This window comes from Anolis carolinensis, unplaced genomic scaffold (assembly GCF_035594765.1).
Source record: "Anolis carolinensis isolate JA03-04 unplaced genomic scaffold, rAnoCar3.1.pri scaffold_8, whole genome shotgun sequence".
In the NCBI taxonomy this organism is placed as follows: Eukaryota; Metazoa; Chordata; class Lepidosauria; order Squamata; family Dactyloidae; genus Anolis; species Anolis carolinensis.
Window position 1 is genome coordinate 3,938,230 of NW_026943819.1, and position 22,662 is coordinate 3,960,891.

General features: G+C 42.4%; 2 protein-coding genes across 3 annotated transcripts; one reads left to right on the forward strand and one right to left on the reverse strand.

Moving 5' to 3' along the window:
* The first annotated feature begins 1,972 nt into the window (after window positions 1-1,972).
* Window positions 1,973-17,965, forward strand: nherf4 (NHERF family PDZ scaffold protein 4). Of its 2 annotated transcripts, none has more exons than XM_008122597.3 (10): window positions 1,973-2,041; window positions 4,356-4,383; window positions 5,745-5,809; window positions 6,003-6,214; window positions 7,091-7,277; window positions 7,510-7,646; window positions 9,804-10,008; window positions 11,759-11,955; window positions 13,220-13,426; window positions 14,620-17,965. In XM_008122597.3, the coding sequence occupies exons 1-10, from the start codon at window positions 2,026-2,028 to the stop codon at window positions 14,647-14,649; spliced, it is 1,284 nt and encodes a 427-aa protein (XP_008120804.1). In that variant the 5' UTR covers window positions 1,973-2,025; the 3' UTR covers window positions 14,650-17,965. The 2 variants fall into 2 exon arrangements, with proteins under 2 accessions (XP_008120804.1, XP_003228826.2); XM_003228778.4 differs by having other exon boundaries at window positions 1,983-2,119.
* Window positions 14,993-19,936, reverse strand: drc12 (dynein regulatory complex subunit 12 homolog; the record flags this gene model as incomplete). The annotated part of the gene is given in 5 exon segments (XM_062961151.1): window positions 14,993-15,904; window positions 17,225-17,355; window positions 19,448-19,495; window positions 19,498-19,539; window positions 19,816-19,936. Coding segments are annotated over 5 exon segments (471 nt in total), but the record flags the coding sequence as incomplete, so codon positions are not given.
* Window positions 19,937-22,662: the final 2,726 nt, after the last annotated feature.

A 22,662-nucleotide genomic window follows, 5' to 3' on the forward strand; every position in this document is an offset into this window, starting at 1 on the left:
AGTTTTCGATGTTGTATGTTCTGAATAGCTGTTAAAAGTGTATAAATATGTTTTGTATTGGATTAAGTTGGATCTTTAGAGCGCAGACTCTTTCCTGACATCCTTTCTGGCTGGAAAGGATAAACCTCTGTTCTTACTCGTTTGTGTTTTAATCTGGCCTTTGGAGAAGCAAAGTGTGCCGGACTTCAAACCCCAATATGAATTTATAGCACTCTTTCCTGACATCCTTTCTGGCCGGAAAGGATAAACCTCTGTTCTTACTGGTTCGTGTCTTAATCTGGCCTTTGGAGTAGCAAAGTGTGCCGGACTTCGAACCCCAATCTGAATGGATAGCACTCTTTCCTGACATCCTTTCTGGCTGGAAAGAATAAACCTCCATTCTTACTGATTCGTGTCTTAATCTGGCCTTTGGAGTAGCAAAGTGTGCTGGACTTCGAACCCCAATCTGAACGGATAGCACTCTTTCCTGACATCCTTTCTGGCTGGAAAGAATAAACCTCTGTTCTTACTGGTTCGTGTCTTAATCTGGCATTTGGAGTAGCAAAGTGTGCTGGACTTCGAACCCCAATCTGAACGGATAGCACTCTTTCCTGACATCCTTTCTGGCTGGAAAGGATAAACCTCTGTTCTTACTGGTTCGTGTCTTAATCTGGCCTTTGGAGAAGCAAAGTGTGCCGGACTTCGAACCCCAATATGAATTTATAGCACTCTTTCCTGACATCCTTTCTGGCTGGAAAGGATAAACCTCTGTTCTTACTGGTTCGTGTCTTAATCTGGCATTTGGAGTAGCAAAGTGTGCTGGACTTCGAACCCCAATCTGAACGGATAGCACTCTTTCCTGACATCCTTTCTGGCTGGAAAGAATAAACCTCTGTTCTTACTGGTTCGTGTCTTAATCTGGCATTTGGAGTAGCAAAGTGTGCTGGACTTCGAACCCCAATCTGAACGGATAGCACTCTTTCCTGACATCCTTTCTGGCTGGAAAGGATAAACCTCTGTTCTTACTGGTTCGTGTCTTAATCTGGCCTTTGGAGAAGCAAAGTGTGCCGGACTTCGAACCCCAATATGAATTTATAGCACTCTTTCCTGACATCCTTTCTGGCTGGAAAGGATAAACCTCTGTTCTTACTGGTTCGTGTCTTAATCTGGCATTTGGAGTAGCAAAGTGTGCTGGACTTCGAACCCCAATCTGAACGGATAGCACTCTTTCCTGACATCCTTTCTGGCTGGAAAGAATAAACCTCTGTTCTTACTGGTTCGTGTCTTAATCTGGCATTTGGAGTAGCAAAGTGTGCTGGACTTCGAACCCCAATCTGAACGGATAGCACTCTTTCCTGACATCCTTTCTGGCTGGAAAGGATAAACCTCTGTTCTTACTGGTTCGTGTCTTAATCTGGCCTTTGGAGAAGCAAAGTGTGCCGGACTTCGAACCCCAATATGAATTTATAGCACTCTTTCCTGACATCCTTTCTGGCTGGAAAGGATAAACCTCTGTTCTTACTGGTTTGTGTCTTAATCTGGCATTTGGAGAAAAAGTATGCCGGGCTCTGAACCCCAATCCGAAATTTGGCTGAAATCATAGTCTCTTCCTTGGATCCAGATGGAACTGTTTGGTTGTCGCTCACATAACACACTATTATTGGAAAGTGATGCAGACAGAAAGGTAAACACTCTTCGTTTTAATTTCCTCTTGCTTTACCTCTTTTCCACCTGTTTGTTTTAAGAAATAGCCTTCTTCCTGATCGAAGTCCACCGCCGAGGGCTCACAAGCGCTGTTCTCCTCCCGTGCATCTCATTTCCCTACGGCACAGAATGTGTCCAGAGCCGTCGCTTCCCTGCCAAGAAAGCGAAGGGCGAGCGTTCCTCTCCTTGCTTATCTCTCTCGAAGGTGGAGAGGCCAGCCTTGTAAAGTCTCCTGCCCCGTTTAAACATTAAACTCCCACGGTCTCCTTCCCAAAAAGGCGGGGTCTCCAGGTGAAGCTGCCACCGCAGGCTGGACCTTGGACCTCAGACACTTAAGGAGCCATGAAGCAGAAGGAAGGTAAGCGGCAGAAAAGAGGGTCCACGGGGACCGACCCAAATGGGACCTCCGAGCAAGGCATTATGCAGGGTTTGCATGGTATGTATCTTTGCAGGGTTGGATTTAATTGCTTCATAAGCTTGCAGACAGACAACCAATGCAAGTTTAGGACATTACAGAACTGTAGACTCCAAAGAGATTCCAAAGATCATATAGTCCAACCGCATCTTATCTCCTAGTCGGATCAATGCCAGGCTTCCACATACAAGACAGATTCAATAGACACTATTTTCCAAAAATATTCCCACCCTGGAAGGGTTTGAAGACCTTTGCAGGTCCTCAAGTGCAATTCTATAGTACCCTGTTTCCCCTAAAACAAGACATCCCCAGAAAATAAGACCTAGTAGAGGTTTTGCTGAATTGCTAAATACAAGGCCTCCCCCGAAAATAAGACCTAGCAGAGTTTTTGTTTGGAAGCATGCCCAACGAACAGAACACCAGAGCATCCAGGATCGGTAAATGTACGTACCATAAAGTGTTGCACACGGAAATATTGGTAGTAACAAGAAATTCTTGATAGGATTTCACAGTTTGGCTGGTTATGCTGGTTTATGATGACAACTACTGTACAGTATATAATAAATGTTCATTTTTTTGTTCAACAATAAATGTGAATTCCTCTTCATGGAAAAATAAGACATCCCCTGAAAATAAGACCTAGAGCATCTTTGGGAGCAAAAATTAATATAAGACACTGTCTTATTTTCGGGGAAACACGGTATGTATCCAACCCAAACATAGTCTGTTTCAGGAGTTTTAAACATACAGTAGAGTCTCACTTATCCAACGTAAACAGGCTGGCAGAACGTTGGATAATCGAATATGTTGAATAATAAGGCAAGGAGAAGCCTATTAAACATCAAATTAGGTTATAATTTTACAAATTAAGCACCAAAATATCATGTTATACAACAAATTTGACAGAAAAAGTAGTTCAATAGGCAGTAATGCTACGTAGTAAATACTGTATTTACGAATTTAGCACCAAAATATCATGATATATTGAAAACATTGACTACAAAAATGACTTGGATTATACAGAACCTTGGATAAGCGAATGTTGGATAAGTGAGACTCTACTGTATTCCCAATGGATAAGAGTTGTAATGTATGGAATTCCCTAGGATTTATATCATCTGTTTTGCTTCTTTTTGTTGTTTTCCTGAAATGAGTCATAGATAAAGGCTTTGAATACCATGAAGGCCAGGACAAACCCCAAACCACTCCACTAATCACGTCTCACTAGCATTCTTTGTCATTTAGAAAATAAAATGCTAAATCTGAGTAACTTTTGCAAATAAAAAAGTCTGTGCTTTGTCGAAGGCTTTCATGGCTGGAACCACTAGATTGTTGTGAGTTTTCCGGGCTGTATGACCATGATCCAGAAGCATCCTCTCCTGACGTTTCGCCCACCTCTATGGCAGGCATCCTCAGAGGTTGTGAGGTCTTTTGGAAACTAGACAAGTGGGGTTCATATATCTGTGGAATAATGTCCAGGGTGGGAGAAAGAACTCTTGTCTGCCTGCGGCAAGTGTGAATGTTGCAATTGGTGAGCCTGATTAGTATTGAATAGCCTCGCAGGTTCAAAGCCTGGCTGCTTCCTGTCTGTTGGAATCCTTTGTTGGGAGGTGTTAACACAGAAATGCTGGACCACTCTAACTGCCACCATGCCAGACTATACACAGAAGCCATTGAAATCTGCACACCTGTGTACAATGTCAACAGAAAGGAGGAAATCACAAAAATGAACAAAACCTAAATGAACAAAACACTAAAATCAGGGCAGTAAATAAAGCGCAACATTCTGAAAACAGGAGAATTCCAGATAGGAAACAATCAGGGCCAGCTAATACCTCCCAACAAAGGATTCCCCGAGGCAAGAAGCAGCCAAGGCTATTCAGTGTTAATCAGGCCTGCCAATTGCAACATCCACACTTGCCTCAAACAGACAAGAGTTCTTTCTCCCTGGACATCATTCCACAGATATATAAACCCCACTTGCATTAACTATACTTGAACCAGCCACAATAATCATTCACCAACAAGTCGGGTTTCTAATCTGGCCAGGACTTGAAAACCAAGTGTCTAATAAGTATTGGATTAACCCAAGACTGTTGGAAATGGCCGAGGAAAAGCTACCCTTTTTGGCTGAAGTTCACTGTGTTGCAACCAAAGAATTTGGCAAAAGGTGACCTCCCAGTGTGAATCCAAGTTGTCCAAATGAACTGGGTTCGCTCACATTTTGCTGTCTATCCCAACATCTTCTTTCTTGCAGGACTCCGGGACAACACCGAATTAACTGGGTAAGTGCTGAGCTGAGCTAGTATTTTCTCAATTTCTAGAGACATGTCTACGTTACTCCCAACATCCCAAAGTGGTTCATTGAATACACCATGTTTTCCTGTTGTTTTTCGTCAATGCGACTATCACCTGGGATGGCGACATCAATGATCCAAACCTTTTTCTTTTCCACAACTGTGATGTCTGGTGTGTTGTGTTCCAGAACTTTGTCAGTCTGGATTCGGAAGTCCCACAGTATCTTTGCGTGCTCATTTTCCAATATTTTTCAGGTTTGTGATCCCACCAGTTCTTTACTGCTGGGAGGTGGTATTTGAGGCATAAGTTCCAATGAATCATTTGGGCCACATAGTTGTGCTTCTGTTTGTAGTCTGTCTGTGTGATTTTCTTACAGCAGCTGAGGATAGGATCAATGGTTTCGTCGGTTTCCTTGCACAGTCTGCATTTTGGGTCATCAGCTGATTTTTCGATCTTGGCCTGAATTGCCTTTGTTCTGATGTCTTGCTCCTGGGCTGCAAGGATCAGGCCTTCTGTCTCCTTCTTCAGGGTCCCATTCGTGAGCCAGAGCCAGGTCTTCTCCTTATCAGCTTTTCGTTCAATTTTGTCAAGGAACTTTCCATGCAATGTTTTGTTGTGCCAGCTGTCAGCTCTAGTTTGTAGTGCGGTTTTCTTGTACTGGTTTTTTGTCTGTTGTGCTTTGAGGAGTTTCTGATTTTTGACTTCAATCAAAGCAGGTTCTTCACTTTGCTTTACATATTCTGCCAGGGCATGTTCTTCTTCTTTGACTGCTTGTTTTACTTGTAAGAGTCCTTTGCCCCCTGATCTCCTAGGCAGATATAGCCGGTCAACATCACTGTGAGGGTGCAGTGAATGACGAATGGTCATGAGTTTTCTTGTTTTCTGTACAAATTGTCCAATTCCATCTGTGTCCAGTTTATGATGCCAGCAGTATATCTTATGACAGGTATGGCCCAGGTGTTTATGGCCTTGATGGTGTTGCCTCCATTGAGCTTGCTTTTGAGAATTTTTCTGACCCTTTGTGTGTATTCTTTGCTGACCAGAGTTTTCAGATGTTCATGCTTGATGTTGTCCAGCTGTAATATGCCCAAATATTTATAGGCCTCTGGCTGGTGACACTTTATCGTTTGGCTATTAGGCATTATTAATATTATTATCATCATCATCATCATCATCATCATCATCATCACAAAGCCAAGTCTGCAATCATTCCCCCCCCCCCCCCATTTCAAACCTACGGATGCAATGCTTAAAATTATTAATCATTGAGTGATTTCTTCTGGACTGTAATCAGCATGAGAGTCTCTTAGACCTCGGTGACCCTTTCCTCTTGTTCTTGGCATCACAGGAAATTTGAATTCAACCCGAAAGATGGGATTGATAACCCGGTGCTATCCCTGGCAGAAGATGCAGGTAACAAGGAAGGACCAACTTATGACTTTACCCAGTGTTTACAGGTTGCTCCTTCTTCCAAATCAGGCACCTCTTGCCCAGGGATGCCCAGCGAATCCCAGCAGAGGATTCATTGGGACTATCTCTGTTAAACTGTTAAACTGGGACAGTTCCAGGTCCTGACATGTTTTGTGGATTCTCCCACCTTTTGCAGAGCCGGAAGAGGCTTTACAGCCCCGTTTCTGCTTTCTGAAGAAGGAAGACGGCGAGAACTTTGGGTTCCTGTTGCGCCAAGAAGCCGGCCAAAGCGGGCACATCGTCCGCCAAGTGACGGCAGGAGGCCTGGCTCACCGGAGAGGTCTGCAGAACGGAGACCGAATCCTTGAGGTTAACGGGGATTATGTTGAAGGCATGGAGCATTTTAAGGTAAACCTTTGTGTAACGAAGTGTGAATTTTTTAGTTTACAGATGTTATGTTTAATTGCATTTTAAAAGGGTCAATATTTCAGTTACTCTGCACTCATGAGTTGGTTGCCATGGAGAAGGTGGAGAAGTGCAGGTTTGAAAAAGAAGCAGTAGTCTGTGCCCTGATGAGGTACAGTGAAGACTGACCCTCAATTGAAGGGATCAGGGAGACTCAAATGCTTATTTTTGAGTCAATTTAAAATAAGTTTGGTGACTTATTTTAAGGTAGTCTGTCTCATGATGAGGAACAGATAATCTGTGATTGTAATTCACAGGGTGACTGCAGTTTAGAGCAGTAAAGAAAGAAGTGACAATTTAAGAAGTTTGAAATACCTCATTCTAGCCTTGCAACTGTTAACCGAAGTGCCTCTAAAGAGAAAGTTACTGTAACCATTAAGTTTTGTGCCAAAATAAACGTATTATTGTTCTTTTAAACATCTCAGCTTCTGTCATATATATTACCATCAAAACCAAACAAGAAGAAAGAAGAAAAACAAAATTTAAAAGGTCTCCTCTCTAAGTAGCTAGTGGCTATATCTTCCCATAGTGGTGGCAAGCGTGGATAATCCCCTTTACATCTGGTGGCCGCATTATAAACATCTTTACACCCGTGGCAGCGGTTATAATATAATCATATAATTAAATAAACATCCTACAACTCTTGTCCACTCTTTGGGTCTAATAATTCCAAAGTCAAATCAGGACACAATGCAGAAATAAAGCCTTAGGCAAAGGCAAGGCTAGCTCATATATTTCCAAGTTGGAAGATCCAGAGAATTTTCTCTCCAAGGATATTTAGCTCTCAGTTCTGTTTCCCTCTCTCTCTCTCGCATACAGGTTGTTTGGAAGATCAAGCGCAGCGGGAAGCAGGTTTCGCTCACGGTTTTGGATGGCAATGCCTACGAACTGGCCAAAGCCCTCGGCCGAGATGTCGCCCAGCTCCTGCCGGCTCACAAAAGGCCACAGCTGTGCTGTATCGCCAAGGACCAAAGCGGCTTTGGCTTCAGTGTTTCGGCTCCTGAAGGTTAGCAAAACAAGGTGGAAAATAGAGCATGTTCTTCCAAAAGGTGCCATGAGGATGCATTATGCAATCCAAGAAGAGTAGCTTTAGCTGCATTGTTGCAGAATAATATTTGTTGCATAATTTGTTGTGCTTTCCAGCTTCTGATTTGAAATCTCTGATTTGAAAATTGTGAGCTTCATTAAGGGTCTGATGTTGTTGTTGATGATGATAATTATTGTGTCCTTCGTTCCAGGGGTGAAGGGCACATTCCGGCTTTCGGTGCCAAAGGATGGGCCAGCTTATAAGGCAGGAGTCCCAGATGGCGCATGGCTTTTGGAGCTCAATGGCATCAGCGTGGAGAGATGGACTTCTGCGCAACTAAACAAAAAGGTCCATATACTCAAAGAAACATTGGTGGATTAACTAACAGAGTTTTAGTCTAATTACTAAAGTCACAAAACTGGAGGAGATATGTGTTGCTGGATTGCACCTCCCAGCATCCTTCAACAGTGGCTAAAGCTGCTGGGAGTTGTAGTCTATCACATCTAAATGGCTTCCAAATGTCCTGGTACTATTCTAGACGATCATGCAAATAATTTTGGAAAATGGCATTCATAACCTTTTGGAAAATCACCATTTGGAAACCATAACTTTTAGAAAAGCATGACCTTTCAAGAGAAGAGCCAAAACCTTCTAGAGTAGAATCTTCTCTTGTGGTATACAACCAAATAATGTTATGGTACACAATGGTTTCAGTTGTTAGACTGAATAACCTGTTATCTCTGATCTGTTCGGAAAACAGAGATTTTGCCAGTGCATAAATAAACAACAGTGCTTCAGAAGTGTTTTTCAGTTGCCCAAAAATATATATAATCCCCCATAAAACAACTTGTTTTATATCATGCACTCAAGAGACTTGATAAAAATAACGTATTTGGTTAACTCACAACCTTCGCATACACAGGTGCGAAACTTATCAGTCCAGTTTCAGACAAGTTTTTGAACTGCTAGATTGGCAGAAGCTGAGGCTAATAGCGGGAGCTCACCCCGATCCCCCAATTTGAACTGCCAACCTTTCGGCTCAGTAGTTTAACTTGCTGTGCCAACGGGGGCTCCAGTTGTTATTATTACTATTAGTCTTATTTATCATTTCTTTTTTAAATATATTTTATTGAAGTTTTACCTTATAAGATAGAGTAAATTAACATCAAAAGAGTGAGAACATTTGATTGTATAGAAAGTAGGAAAACTGCGATTAAAAAAGGATTAAAAAGGGAGGGAGAGAGAAAAAAACCCAAAAACCAAAAACAAAGGTAAAGTGTCCATATTTATATAAAAATGAAAATAAATAAATCTAAACAAATGTCGATATAAAAATGCAAAAGTACTTGGCAAAGAAACACACCAAAAAGCAAAAGGAAAAAGGATTAGCACTGGCATTAACCACTTCGAATAAAATCGCTAGGTTAGAAGCAGCTGACATTGGTAATCTTCTAACAAAGAACTGCCAAAAATTGTTAACGTTAAACTAAACAATCATTGTTGTTCCAGTACGACAGTTGGAAAATAAAATAATAATAATAATAATAATAATAATAATAATAATAATAATAATAATAATAGTCAGGATTTCCAAGCAGTATGTCATCACTTGGTTAACAAAGAGATATAGAAGAATAATATAACGTGCATTTATGATGTCTATATTTCATTAAGGCTAGTAATAAATCATGTTCTTACTCCTAGAATAGTATATTTTTGCTTTTTAGTATGTATTTCCTTAGATAGTACTTTTTAAATGTATTTCTTTAGATAGTAAAATATAAATGTCTGCATTTCAGGCAGAATTATCCTATGGTCTGTTGTATCACTTTTTTTTAATTTTAAGAACGTTCTTTTATTAAATAGTTGGAAAATAATAATAATAATAATAATAATAATAATTATTATTATTGGGCCCGGGCTGTGGCGCAGGCGGGAGAGCAAGCCAGCTGCAATTAACTGCAATGAATCACTCTGACCAGGAGGTCATGAGTTCGAGGCCCGCTCGGAGCTATGTTTGTTTGTCTTTGTCCTATGTTAAAAGGCATTGAATGTTTGCCTATATGTGTAATGTGATCCGCCCTGAGTCCCCTTCGGGGTGAGAAAGAAGGGCGGAATATAAATGCTGTAAAATAAATAAATAAAATAATAATACAAATAGTCAGGATTTCCAAGCAGTATGTCATCATTTGGTTAGCAGAGAGATATAGAAGAATAATATAATGTGCATTTATGATAAGTCTATATTTCATTAAGGCTAGTGACAGCATTGTACTATATAAAGTGCATTGGGTTGCTGTGAGTTTTCCGGGCTATATGGCCATGTTCCAGAAGCATTATCTCCTGACGTTTCGCCCACATCTATGGCAGGAGAGAATGCTTCTGGAACATGGTCATACAGCCCAGAAACCTCACAACAACCCAGTGATTCCGGCCATGAAAGTGTTCGACAACACAATGTACATCTGCCTCCTCCTTCTCTTTTATGTCTGGTTTGGATTCCAGCTCAAACACAGCAGCAACCCAATGGGGCTTTTGGTGATCGATGCCGAATCGGAGGAATTCTATCGCCAGCGGGGCATTAAAGTCACCGCTGCCATGGCGGAGGCATCCCTGGTTCCATTTGAAGTGAGGAAGCTGGAGATGGTGAGGGGTCCAGACGGCTATGGGTTCTTGCTGAAAGAAGAAAAACGTTGCTCTGGGAAGAGAGGTAAGTCCGCCTTGTAAAAGAGCCAAAATATGCACCATGTGTCATAGCAATAGGAACCAACTAAATCCAGATTCATTCTTTATCAAGTTGGAAATCTGCAAATGAATTACTGTATATACTTGAGTATAAGCCTAGTTTTTCAGCCCTTTTTTAAAGACTGAAAAAGCCCCCCTCGGCTTATACTTGGGTGAGGGTCCTGGCTGGCTTATATTTGGGTCAGCTTATACTTGTGAATATATGGTACATTTATTATTATTCTCTATTATTGTTGCTACTATTACATTTATTTTACTCTATTTTTATTTGTATTATTATTAATACCTTTATTATTTTACTCTGATCTTATTATTATTATTACAAATATTATTTCACTCTATTATTATTAAAAGGATGCATAAGCACATTTACATTGAAGAAGATGAGAATAATGATTTAATCAGAGTTGGACAATCTTATCTTAAATTAGAGCTTTATGTAAATATTCAAAACATTTAACCTACTGATACTTCAATTAATGTAATTTTATTGGTACAGAAGAGTCTTGCTTATCCAACGTAAACAGGCTGGCAGAACGTTGGATAAGCAAATATCTTGGATAATAAGGAGAGATTAAGGAAAAGCCTATTAAACATTAAATTAGGTTATGATTTTACAAATTAAGCACCAAAACATCATGTTATACAACAAATTTGACAGAAAAAGTAGTTCAATACGCAGTAATGTTATGTTGTAACTAGCTGTGCCCGGCCACGCGTTGCTGTGGCAAAGTACGGTGGTATGGGAAATAAAGTATTGAGGAATTGGTGGTAGTTAAGGTAAAGGGTAAAGGTTTCCTCCTGACATTAAGTCCAGTCATGTCTGACTCAGGGGGTTGGTGGTCGCCTCCGTTTCTAAGCCGAAGAGCCGGCGTTGTCCGTAGACTCCTCCAAGGTCATGTGGGTCAAAGCAGATAATATAAGATTATAAATGGGTTATATAGCTGTGTGGAAGGGCCTTGAGTCTACACTGCCATATAATCCAGTGCAAATTAGATAATCTGTGGAAGAGGCCTAAGTGAGGCCTAAGTCTGCCTGTCCCCTAACTGAACCCTGGCTGTCCCTTGGCTGAGTTGCTAGGAGACCAAGTGGGCAGAGATTAGCCCTCTAAACTGGCAGCCATTGGATAAAAACAATTATTGCTCTCCCTCTAATTAGGACTTTATTTTTCTTTTCTTTTGTTGTATCAACCTAGAGGCGTGGATGATGGGTTGTTGTCAAATTTCGAGGTTTGGGGGCCTGTAGTTTTGTTGTTTTGTGGGTCGCCGTGATGCCATCACTCATTTATATATATAGATTACTGTACTGTATCTGTTTTTATTTCTGAAATTTCCCACCCTCGGCTTATACTGGAGTCAATGTTTTCCCAGTTTTTTTGTGGTAAAATTAGGTGCCTTGGCTTATATTCGGGTCGGCTCATACTCGAGTATATACGGTATTTGGATTGGTGTGTGTATATGTCTTCAAGTCACTCGTTGACTTGTAGGGAACCCATGAATTTCATGGTAAGCATCAGAGGTGGTAAGCAATTATGTTCCAGAATTGGCACTAAGGTGATTCAACACTTTACTCCTTTTCTACCACAAAAAGAAAAGGGATTATGGGAGTTGTAGTCCTAACAGCATCCAAAAGTTCCCTCCCTTTGTCCAACAAGGCAAGGAGCAATGTAAATTTGTACATAAAGCATCCAACCTCTGAAAATGCTGTCTCCGCAGGGCAGTTTTTGAGAGAGGTGGATGCTGGGCTTCCGGCCGAGAAGGCCGGGATGAGAGACGGCGACCGCCTCTTGGCCGTCAATGGGGAGAACGCTGAGGATCTGGACCATCAGGAGATGGTGAGGAGGATCCGGGCCGACAGCAGCCGGGTGACCCTCCTGGTCATTGATGCGGAAGGGAGCAAGTTCTACGACTCGGTATGAACCTGATTGAGAACTGTGGAAGACCAAGAGGCAGATCGGAGGGATCCACAGCATAATATGACCCCATATCTGCAGGGAATACAACTATCTCAAAGCCAAGCAGTTAGTTCCAATCCAACACTGCAGAGTCTTGGTCACCGTTAGCAGAGATTTAATAGCACAGTCTCTGACCTTGTATAGTAGCTCACCAGCTTGAATAAGCACATTTGAGCTTTGGTTTTCATCCAAACTCCCTTGGAGGTTTATTTTTCAGTCGCTGCTATGTGCAACTATTTGCAGATCAGAGATACTGACAACCATAGCAAGACGTTCACACAACGAGGATGGCGATAGATTACAGATACAGAGAGATCATAGCAAGCTCTCTACAATGGCTGAGAGCAAGTTCATGGCAAAGAGGATATTCACATTGATGACACTTCTATTTCTCCCTCCACGGAGGAAATAACTCAGGGACCTTCAAGGCAGGCCCTATATCCCAGGATCTGATTTTAGGTTTTCTGTTTATCCCAGATTATATGGCAGTGCGGACGCATATAATCCAGTTTAAAGCAAAAAACCTGGGATCAGATCCTGGGATATATGGCCTGTCTGGAAGGGCCCTGTGCTGTCCCTTTAGGATCACATCTCTACTTTGCTTAACACAGGGGTCCCCAAACTACAGCCCGCGGGCCACATGCAGCTCATCGAAGCCATTTATCCGGCTCCTACGGCCCAAAGGCAGAAGGGGGTTGGACTAAACGGTCCAAGGGGTCTCTTCCAACCCTCTTTATTATTATTATTATTATTATTATTATTATTATTATTATTATTATTATTATTAACAATGAGGCTGGGAGGCAATCTATCAGGGGTGCTTTTCTTGTGCTTTTGGTGCGCAAAGGCAGAAGGGGGTTGGACTAACCCTAACCCTCTTTATTATTGTTGTTGTTGTTTGGTGGCCAACTATACTCTGGCCCCCCAACCGTCTGAGGGATCGTGAACTGGCCCCCAGTCTAGAAAGTTTGGGGACCCCTGGCTTAACCCTTCAGTAGACAGTGCTGTGAACACATGTCCATTAGAACTGTATTTTTCCACACATTTTTCCACAGCATATCTTTACCTGACAGAAACAGTGGATGATATAGAGCCCTATCAAAATGGACAACTTTCATCTCAATAGGGTTCTCTATTGATAATAGAGAATTCTTTTGAAATAAACTTTCACTTACCACAGAGTCACAAGTGATTGCTTTTGGGTTTCTTTCTGCTCTCCTAGGTTGGAGTATCACCTCTCCTTTTCTACGATGAAGCAGACCCTCCATCAGGACAGCTTCCAAGTCCCACCTTCTCTCCTCCCAGCATGCTTCAGGAAAACAGCATCCCTGCCTCGACAGCCTGCCTCCGCCACCCACGGACGGGCTCCCATGGTGATGAACGGCCACCCTTCCAGCCTGGTCAAGATCCATGGTCTTCCACGCAAGAGGTAAACTGTGACTACAACTTGGGTAGCAACCGCATAGCTCTCAACTGCACTGATTTTGTAAGGATAGTAGGATTAAGCCTCTGCTTTTGCAGCTGTTTTTAAATGTCTCACTTTCCCCCTTTGTCCTTGGCTTACTTCCATTGCTGCAAAGTAGAGTAGTTTTCTCTGTTATCTCAATGAAGAAAGGAGAAGGAAGCGGAATCTTGCCCTTCCCAATTGGCTAACGCAAAAGCTAATTTCTGCAGCTTCTCCTAGGTTGTCTAATTTTAGCCATCTTCATGTTGCCTAGCCACACTTATCTCTGTTTTCATTTGAAATGTTGGAAAGTGTGCAATGGCTCTACCTACTACTTCTACATCATAATATTCAGCCTCTTTCACCTTCACGTCTGAGGTCTTCTTTATGTCTGATTTGTGAGTGTTGGCAAAGCTGGATTAAGATAGTTGGGATCTTGGGATCCAAAAGAGCATTTAAATGAGCTATTCTACCAGGGAGGGCATAGCGATGGAATAAATATGCAATGCCTACCTTGCAAGACTGAGCCCCAGTGGTGAAGTGTGTTAAAGCGTTGAGCTGCTGAACTTGCAGACTGAAAGGTCGCAGGTTCAAATCCCAGGAGCGGAGTGAGCGCCTGCTGTTGCTCCAGCTTCTGCCAACCTAGCAGTTCAAAAACATGCCAATGTGAGTAGATCAATAGGCACCGCTCCGGCGGTAAGGTAACGGTGCTCCATGCAGTCATGCCGACGACATGACCTTGGAGGTGTCTATGGACAACGCCGGCTCTTCAGCTTAGAAATGGAGATGAGCACCAACCCCAAGAGTCAGACATGACTGGACTTAACGTCAGGAGAAACCTTTACCTTTTACCTTGCAAGATGTTAAGAGGTGACAGCAAGAGCGTAAAAATCTGCAAAGTTCAAATGATATTTAGCCTTGCATCTTGGTTGGGGCTCATAGGCTGCAATCCCAAGTGTTTTGTACTCAAATGACACGCAAAAAATGAGTATGCATTAGGTGAGTCACTATCTGAAGAGTCGCCTTCAAAGTGTAAACAACACAAAGGGCCATCACCAAAAAAAGTCCTTGCTTTTGTAGCTTCTGCACCTGTAACTCTGCCCTTCTGCATTTCTTTTGTGTTGTCTTTAAAAAACCATGACTTGAGCTATATTCTCTTTTTTAAAATTCCTCTTCAGGGCCATGATGGACTGACGCAGGCCTTTTAGAAGCTGCCCAGCCACGATCACCGAAGATGCAGTTATCCGTTCCAGCTATACATTAGGTCCCGGATAGAATCCTTTGTTTTTTTGCACAAATGCTCATGTTGCAATCTGACCCTCTTGACTGTCCAGTCTGGTTTTTGTTTTGCATCAACAGCTGCCTCATGGATCTCTAATAATATTTCCTGCAGACGGATGAGGAATCTACGAAATGTCTCTGAAACCAAGAGGAGACAATCCTTTTTACCTTGGGGCATTGGTTCTACAACCCAAAAGGGAAGATGTCTTGTAATGCAAGTGTGACTTTCTTGCTCCCAGTCAGCTTTATGAGCAATGTACAGAGTTAAACTAAAGATAAATGTATCTCTTTTATTGAAATATCACCATTAGAAGCAACAGATCGGAAGGCTGTGTGGAACCGAAATACTTCCAACACAGTCCAATGTGCCAAAAGGCATCTTTGATTCAGACGAATAACGGCACACAGAAATACAGTAGAGTCTCACTTATCCAACATAAACGGACCGGCAGAACGTTGAATAAGTGAATATGTTGGATAACAAGGAGAGATTAAGGAGAAGCCTATTAAACACCAAATTATGATTTTACAAATTAAGCACCAAAACATGTTATACAACAAATTTGACAGAAAAAGTAGTTCAATAAGCAGTAATGCTATGTAGTAGTTACTGTCTTTACGAATTTAGCACCAAGATATCACGATGTATTGAAAACATTGACTACAAAAATGGCTTGGATTATCCAGAACGTTGGATAAGTGAGACTCTACTGTAGTTATATTTATACGACACCTTTTCTCCAATGGGCTTGAGTCTTTCCTTTATCCCCACAACAACCTTGTGAGGTAGGTCAGACTAAGAGAGAATAGCTGCTGTATGGTTGTTGAGTAAATTTCATGGTTCAGTAGAACATATATCTTGCAAGTCCCAAACCAATTGTTCCTGTACTACATTGATGAGTGACAGCCATGATAGCAATGGTCAGGACAAGAACTTAAATGCACTCTGCACACTTTCAGAGACACAATAATTATTATAACCTGAACATTTTTTAATTTAGTCTCTGTTTCAAGTGCAACACAAAGCTGTGATGAGCATGTCAGAACAATCCTTCACATCTCCAGAGGTCTGAGTCCAAACTCCTTGAGCCGCTCCTTGTACTCCAAGTGGATGCCAGTGGCCTCCTTCTCCCAGCTGAGCTTGACCGCCTGCATTTTGGACACCACCTGGTCCAAGCTGGCCTGAGGACAGAGGAGACCAAAGCTAGTATTGACCACATGTCACCGTCAAAAGTTTGGAACCACTCCAAGTTTGGGAGAGACCATATTCTCATAAGAAAAACTTTGCGATCCAATGCTGCTCAAGAAAAGAGAAATGCTCTGGCTTTACAAGCAGAGTATGTAGATAATCTGTGGCATTAACTATGAGGACAAGACTACTCTGTTCTCAAACATCTCTGAATTTGATGCTTCTTGTTGCAGTGGTTGTGTGTCTTCAAGTCATTTCTAACATATGGAGTCCCTATGACAAAACTATCATGGGTTTGATGTGTTGTTGAAGGCTTTCATGGGGAAATCACTGGGTTGCTGTGAGTTTTCCAAGATGTATGGCCATGTTCCAGAAGCATTCTCTCCTGATGTTTCACCCACCTCTATGGCAGGCATCCTCAGATGTTGTGAGGTCTGTTGGAAACTAGGCAAGTGGGGTTTATATATCTGTGGAATAATGTCCAGGGTGGAAGAAAGAACTCTTGTCTGCCTGAGGCAAGTGTGAATGTTGCGATTGGCAAGCCTGATTAGTACTGAATAGCCTTGCAGGTTCAAAGCCCGGCTGCTTCCTGACTGTTGGAATCCTTTGTTGGGAGGTGTTAACACAGAAATGCTGGACCACTCTAACTGCCACCATGCCAGACTATACACAGAAGTCATTTAAATCCGCACACATGTGTACAATGTCAACAGAAGTGAGGAAACCACAACAATGGACAAACCCCAAACCACCCCATTAATCATGTCTCACTAGCATTCTTTGGCATTTAGAAGATAAAATGCTCAATCTGATTAACTTTTGTTATTAAAAAGGTCCCTGTGTTGTCGAAGGCTTTCATGGCCAGAATCACTGGGTTGCTGTGAGTTTTCTGGACTGTCTGGCTATGCTCCAGAAGCATTCTCTCCTGACGTTTTACCCACATCTATGGAAGGTATTCTCAGATTTTGTGAGGTCTATTGGAAACTAGGCAAGTAGGGTTTATGTCTGTGGAATAATGTCCAGGGTGGAAGAAAGAACTTGTCTGCCTAAGGCAAGTGTGAATATTGTAACTGGCTGCCTTGATTAGCATTGATTGGCATTGCAGCGTCAAAGCCTGGCTTCAAGACCTCAGAGGTTGTGAGGTCTGTTGGGAACAAGCAGGGCCAGCTAACACCTCCCAACAAAGGATTCCCCAAGGCATTCTGGAGCAATGATGGGAATAATTTTATTGTCAGCAATGAAATACTAAACCAACCCTGTTGCCTTTCCCTAAGACAACGTTGTCCCTGTGCTTTGCTCTCCATCCAACTCACATGCAGGATTTTTTCATATTCGGTCTCCATCTGGTCAATCTTGCGTTGCATCTCGGCAATGGCCAAGTCCTTCTCTTCCACCATCACCATATTGTCCCGTTGGCTTTGCTTCAGCTCTTCTTGACAAGCAACTACCAAGCAAAAAGGAGAAAATAATAGAAGTATGGAATAATAGAAGATATGGCAAGGAAAGCTGAGCAGACAATAATAAAGGAGGCAGAAGGAAACAGGACCTAAGACAACATTTTGAGGATATGGCAATGAATACCTGGAGTAAGGAGTATGCAGAATTTAATAATAAATTTATTATTATCTCTCCCTGATGAATTTATCTACTCAAAAGGGTTAATTTTCAGTTTTCCAGTGACAAAATCGGGACAGTTTTGTAAACATTGGAAACGGACAAACAACCCTCAGATTAATTATTTTCTCAGAATGAAAGTTTTACTTGCTCAGAATGACAGGAAGTGTATATATGACGTTTCGCATATAAGAAAACAACAATTCCTGGATGTGCTGTAGACAAACACAACAATTACATGCCAGATGCTTTTCTATTCCTTCTGGATGCAGAGGAGCATTTGGCTTTGTGTGTGCAATGATAATACAATGTAGAAGAGGTAAGTATTTTAAAAACAAAATGAAGGTTAATGCTCAAATATGCTGCTAGCCTAGGAATTAAGAATGTGACTGTATGATATGATTTCTCTCTGAAGAATACATTTTCTTTTTATTAGGACATTTGCAGCTTCTATTGTCATTTTTTACCCAGTTTCTTTAAAAAATTTCCCCCCAAAAATCCACATTTACTTAGGATATTGTCCCTTCTTGAATGTATATCTCAGTTTTTTTAAAAGTGTTTTCATATGTGTTGTCGAAGGCTTTCATGGCCAGAATCACTGGTTTGCTGTGAGTTTTTCAGGCTGTATGGCCATCTTCCAGAAGCATTCTCTCCTGACATTTCGCCCACATCTATGGCAGGCATCCTCAGAAGTTATGAAGACTTTTGTAAACTAGTGGGGTTTGTATATATATCCCTGTGGAATGATGTCCAGGGTGGAAGAAAGAACTCTTGTTTGCCTAAGGCAAGAGTGAATGTTGGAATTGGCCACCTTGATTTGGCACTGAATGGCCTTGCAGTTTCAAAGCCTGGCTGCTTCACACTTGCCTAAAGCAGACAAGAGTTCTTTCTCCCACCCTGAACATTATTCCAAAGATATATAAACTCTACTTGCTTAGTTTCCAACAGGCCTCACAACCTCTGAGAATGCCTGTCATAGATGTGGGCGAAACGTCAGGAGAGAATGCTTCTGGGACATGGCCAGACAGCCCGGAAAAAAGCAACCCAGTGTCTTCATATCCAGCAAACTGTACTAATTTTTTGTTTCCACAAGAGGGAGTACATATTCTGGTGGAATTATTCCAATTTTATTCTTACGACAGGTAAATTACTGGCCTAAATTGTGTCAATAGTTGTCTTTAAACTTACATATTTCACATTCTTTCACCAAAAAAAGTTAAGAAATTTTAAAAAGTTGTGCGAAGAGTTAGACTCCTTCTACACTGCCATATAATCCAGTTTCTGATTCCAGATGATCCACTTCGAACTGGATTATACGGCAGTATAGACCCAGCCCTAGTCTTTAGACGGAAGGCAAGCAATGGATAAATCTTGAGGGCATCTACACTGCATAATTAGTGCAGTTTGACACCACTTCAGCTCCACTGAATGTGTGTGTGTGTGTGTGTGTGTGTATGTATAATATATAATAATAAATAATTAATATATTGTATATACATGTAATATTGATAATACTATAATGTAATGCAATCTAATACTAATAATAATACAATATAATAATATTAATTATATATTATTTATTACATGTAATATTACTGGCAATATTACAGTATATTGGTGTGATGCAATATGCTGGTATATAGTGCTTGTGTTGTGCTGTGCTATTGATATAATACACTGTATGTAAATATTATTTGTAAGCCGCTCTGAGTTCCCTTTGGGGTGAGAAGGGCGGGATATAAATGTAGTAAATAATAATAATAATGCTATGAAATCGTGGGAGTTATAGTTTGATAAAGTCTTTAGCCTTCTCAGGCAAAAGATACAGCCCAGAATTCTATAGTAGTTAAAGCAAGGTCAAACTGCATTAATTCTACAGTGTGGATCCAACATCTTCGAAGCAGAGTGCATGGGTGCCATACCAAGCTTTTCCTGCAAGCTCTTCGTCTCATCCTCTAGACGCTGTACCGAGTATCAGTCTGGTGCTGAAGCTGCTGGTACCTGCGGATCATTTCTGGAAACCAAACATGGGAAAAGGAACTTAAGCAGCTGAGGGGGGAAAGGAAAGGATCAAGGAATGGTGGGAGTTGGAGTCCAAAACACCTGGAGGGCCCAAGTTCGCCCATGCCTGGTGTAGATGCACCCATGGAGATTTTGCCTTTATAGGGTTGTCAAGAGTCATAGTCAAAACTAAAAGTGTGGGGTTGGTAGCCATTGATGGGAGGTAGTTAACAGAAAGAAGGAGAGAGAAAAAGTGGGGTATAAATAAACATAATAACAATAAACACACCTTCATAAATATCCTTTTTGTCCCCACGGGCTTGCTCCAGTTCTTTCTCCAGATCCGCCAGCTTCCGTCTCAATCCTTCGCTATCAGCCATTGCTTGCCTGGCCATATCGTGCCGGAGAACTGTAGATCAGAAGGAAATAATAATATTATTACCCTACTCAGATCTTCATGCATTATTTGCCGACACATCACATAATCCTAGACACTTGAGAAGTGTCCGGTGCGATCCAATGCCAAAGCCAACATAGTGGTATTGTTTGCTGTGTACTCATCTTGTTGTGTATCAAACAATAAGAATAATAAGAATACACACAAAGAATACACACAAAGGGTCAGAAAAATCCTCAAAAGTAAGCTCAATGGAGGTAATACCATCAGGCCATAAACACCTGGGCCATACCTGTCATAAGATATACTGTGGCATCATAAACTGGACACAGGTGGAACTGGACAATTTGGAGAGAAAAACAAGAAAATGCATGACCATTCATCATTCACTGCACCCTCGCAGTGATGTTGACCAGCTATATCTGCCTCGAAGATCAGGGGGCAGAGGACTCTTACAAGTAAAACAAGCAGTCAAAGAAAAAGAACATGCCCTGGCAAAGCATGTAAAGCAAAGTGAAGAACCTGCTTTGTCTGAAGTCAAAAATCAGAAACTCCTCAAAGCAGAGCAGACAAAAAACCAGTACAAGAAAACCGCACTACAAACTAGAGCTGGCAGCTGGCACAACAAAACATTGCATGGAAAGTTCCTTGACAAAATTGAAGGAAAAGCTGATAAGGAGAAGACCTGGCTCTGGCTCACGAATGGGACCCTGAAGAAGGAGACAGAAGGCCTGATCCTTGCAGCCCAGGAGCAAGACATCAGGACAAAGGCAATTCAGGCCAAGATCGAAAAATCAGCTGATGACCCAAAATGCCCCTTTAGGGTGGTCCAGGGTTCGTTTTGCCCCTTTGGGCCTGTTTAGAAGTTGTTTAAGGCCCCATTAGGGTGGTCCAGGGTTCGTTTTGCCCCTTTGGGCCTGTTTAGAAGTTGTTTAAGGCCCCATTAGGGTGGTCCAGGGTTCGTTTTGCCCCTTTGGGCCTGTTTAGAAGTTGTTTAAGGCCTCATTAGGGTCGTCCAGGGTTCGTTTTGCCCCTTTGAGCCTGTTTAGAAGTTGTTTGGGGCCCCTTTAGGGTGGTCCAGGGTTCGTTTTGCCCCTTTGGGCCTGTTTAGAAGTTGTTTAAGGCCCCATTAGGGTCGTCCAGGGTTCGTTTTGCCCCTTTGGGCCTGTTTAGAAGTTGTTTAAGGCCCCTTTAGGGTGGTCCAGGGTTCGTTTTGCCCCTTTGAGCCTGTTTAGAAGTTGTTTGGGGCCCCTTTAGGGTGGTCCAGGGTTTGTTTTGCCCCTTTGGGCCTGTTTAGAAGTTGTTTAAGGCCCCATTAGGGTCGTCCAGGGTTCGTTTTGCCCCTTTGAGCCTGTTTAGAAGTTGTTTGGGGCCCCTTTAGGGTGGTCCAGGGTTTGTTTTGCCCCTTTGGGCCTGTTTAGAAGTTGTTTAAGGCCCCTTTAGGGTGGTCCAGGGTTCGTTTTGCCCCTTTGAGCCTGTTTAGAAGTTGTTTTAGGCCCCTTTAGGGTGGTCCAGGGTTCGTTTTGCCCCTTTGAGCCTGTTTAGAAGTTGTTTAAGGCCCCTTTAGGGTGGTCCAGGGTTCGTTTTGCCCCTTTGGGCCTGTTTAGAAGTTGTTTAAGGCCCCTTTAGGGTGGTCCAGGGTTCGTTTTGCCCCTTTGGGCCTGTTTAGAAGTTGTTTAAGGCCCCTTTAGGGTGGTCCAGGGTTGGTTTTGCCCCTTTGAGCCTGTTTAGAAGTTGTTTAAGGCCCCTTTAGGGTGGTCCAGGGTTTGTTTTGCCCCTTTGAGCCTGTTTAGAAGTTGTTTAAGGCCCCTTTAGGGTGGTCCAGGGTTCGTTTTGCCCCTTTGAGCCTGTTTAGAAGTTGTTTAAGGACCCATTAGGGTGGTCCAGGGTTCGTTTTGCCCCTTTGGGCCTGTTTAGAAGTTGTTTAAGGCCCCTTTAGGGTGGTCCAGGGTTCGTTTTGCCCCTTTGAGCCTGTTTAGAAGTTGTTTAAGGACCCATTAGGGTGGTCCAGGGTTCGTTTTGCCCCTTTGGGCCTGTTTAGAAGTTGTTTAAGGCCCCTTTAGGGTGGTCCAGGGTTCGTTTTGCCCCTTTGAGCCTGTTTAGAAGTTGTTTAAGGCCCCTTTAGGGTGGTCCAGGGTTCGTTTTGCCCCTTTGGGCCTGTTTAGAAGTTGTTTAAGGCCCCTTTAGGGTGGTCCAGGGTTCGTTTTGCCCCTTTGAGCCTGTTTAGAAGTTGTTTAAGGCCCCTTTAGGGTGGTCCAGGGTTCGTTTTGCCCCTTTGGGCCTGTTTAGAAGTTGTTTAAGGCCCCTTTAGGGTGGTCCAGGGTTCGTTTTGCCCCTTTGAGCCTGTTTAGAAGTTGTTTAAGGCCCCTTTAGGGTGGTCCAGGGTTCGTTTTGCCCCTTTGAGCCTGTTTAGAAGTTGTTGAAGGCCCCTTTAGGGTGGTCCAGGGTTCGTTTTGCCCCTTTGGGCCTGTTTAGAAGTTGTTTAAGGCCCCATTAGGGTGGTCCAGGGTTCGTTTTGCCCCTTTGAGCCTGTTTAGAAGTTGTTTGGGGCCCCTTTAGGGTGGTCCAGGGTTCGTTTTGCCCCTTTGGGCCTGTTTAGAAGTTGTTTAAGGCCCCTTTCGGGTGGTCCAGGGTTCGTTTTGCCCCTTTGGGCCTGTTTAGAAGTTGTTTAAGGCCCCATTAGGGTGGTCCAGGGTTCGTTTTGCCCCTTTGAGCCTGTTTAGAAGTTGTTTAAGGCCC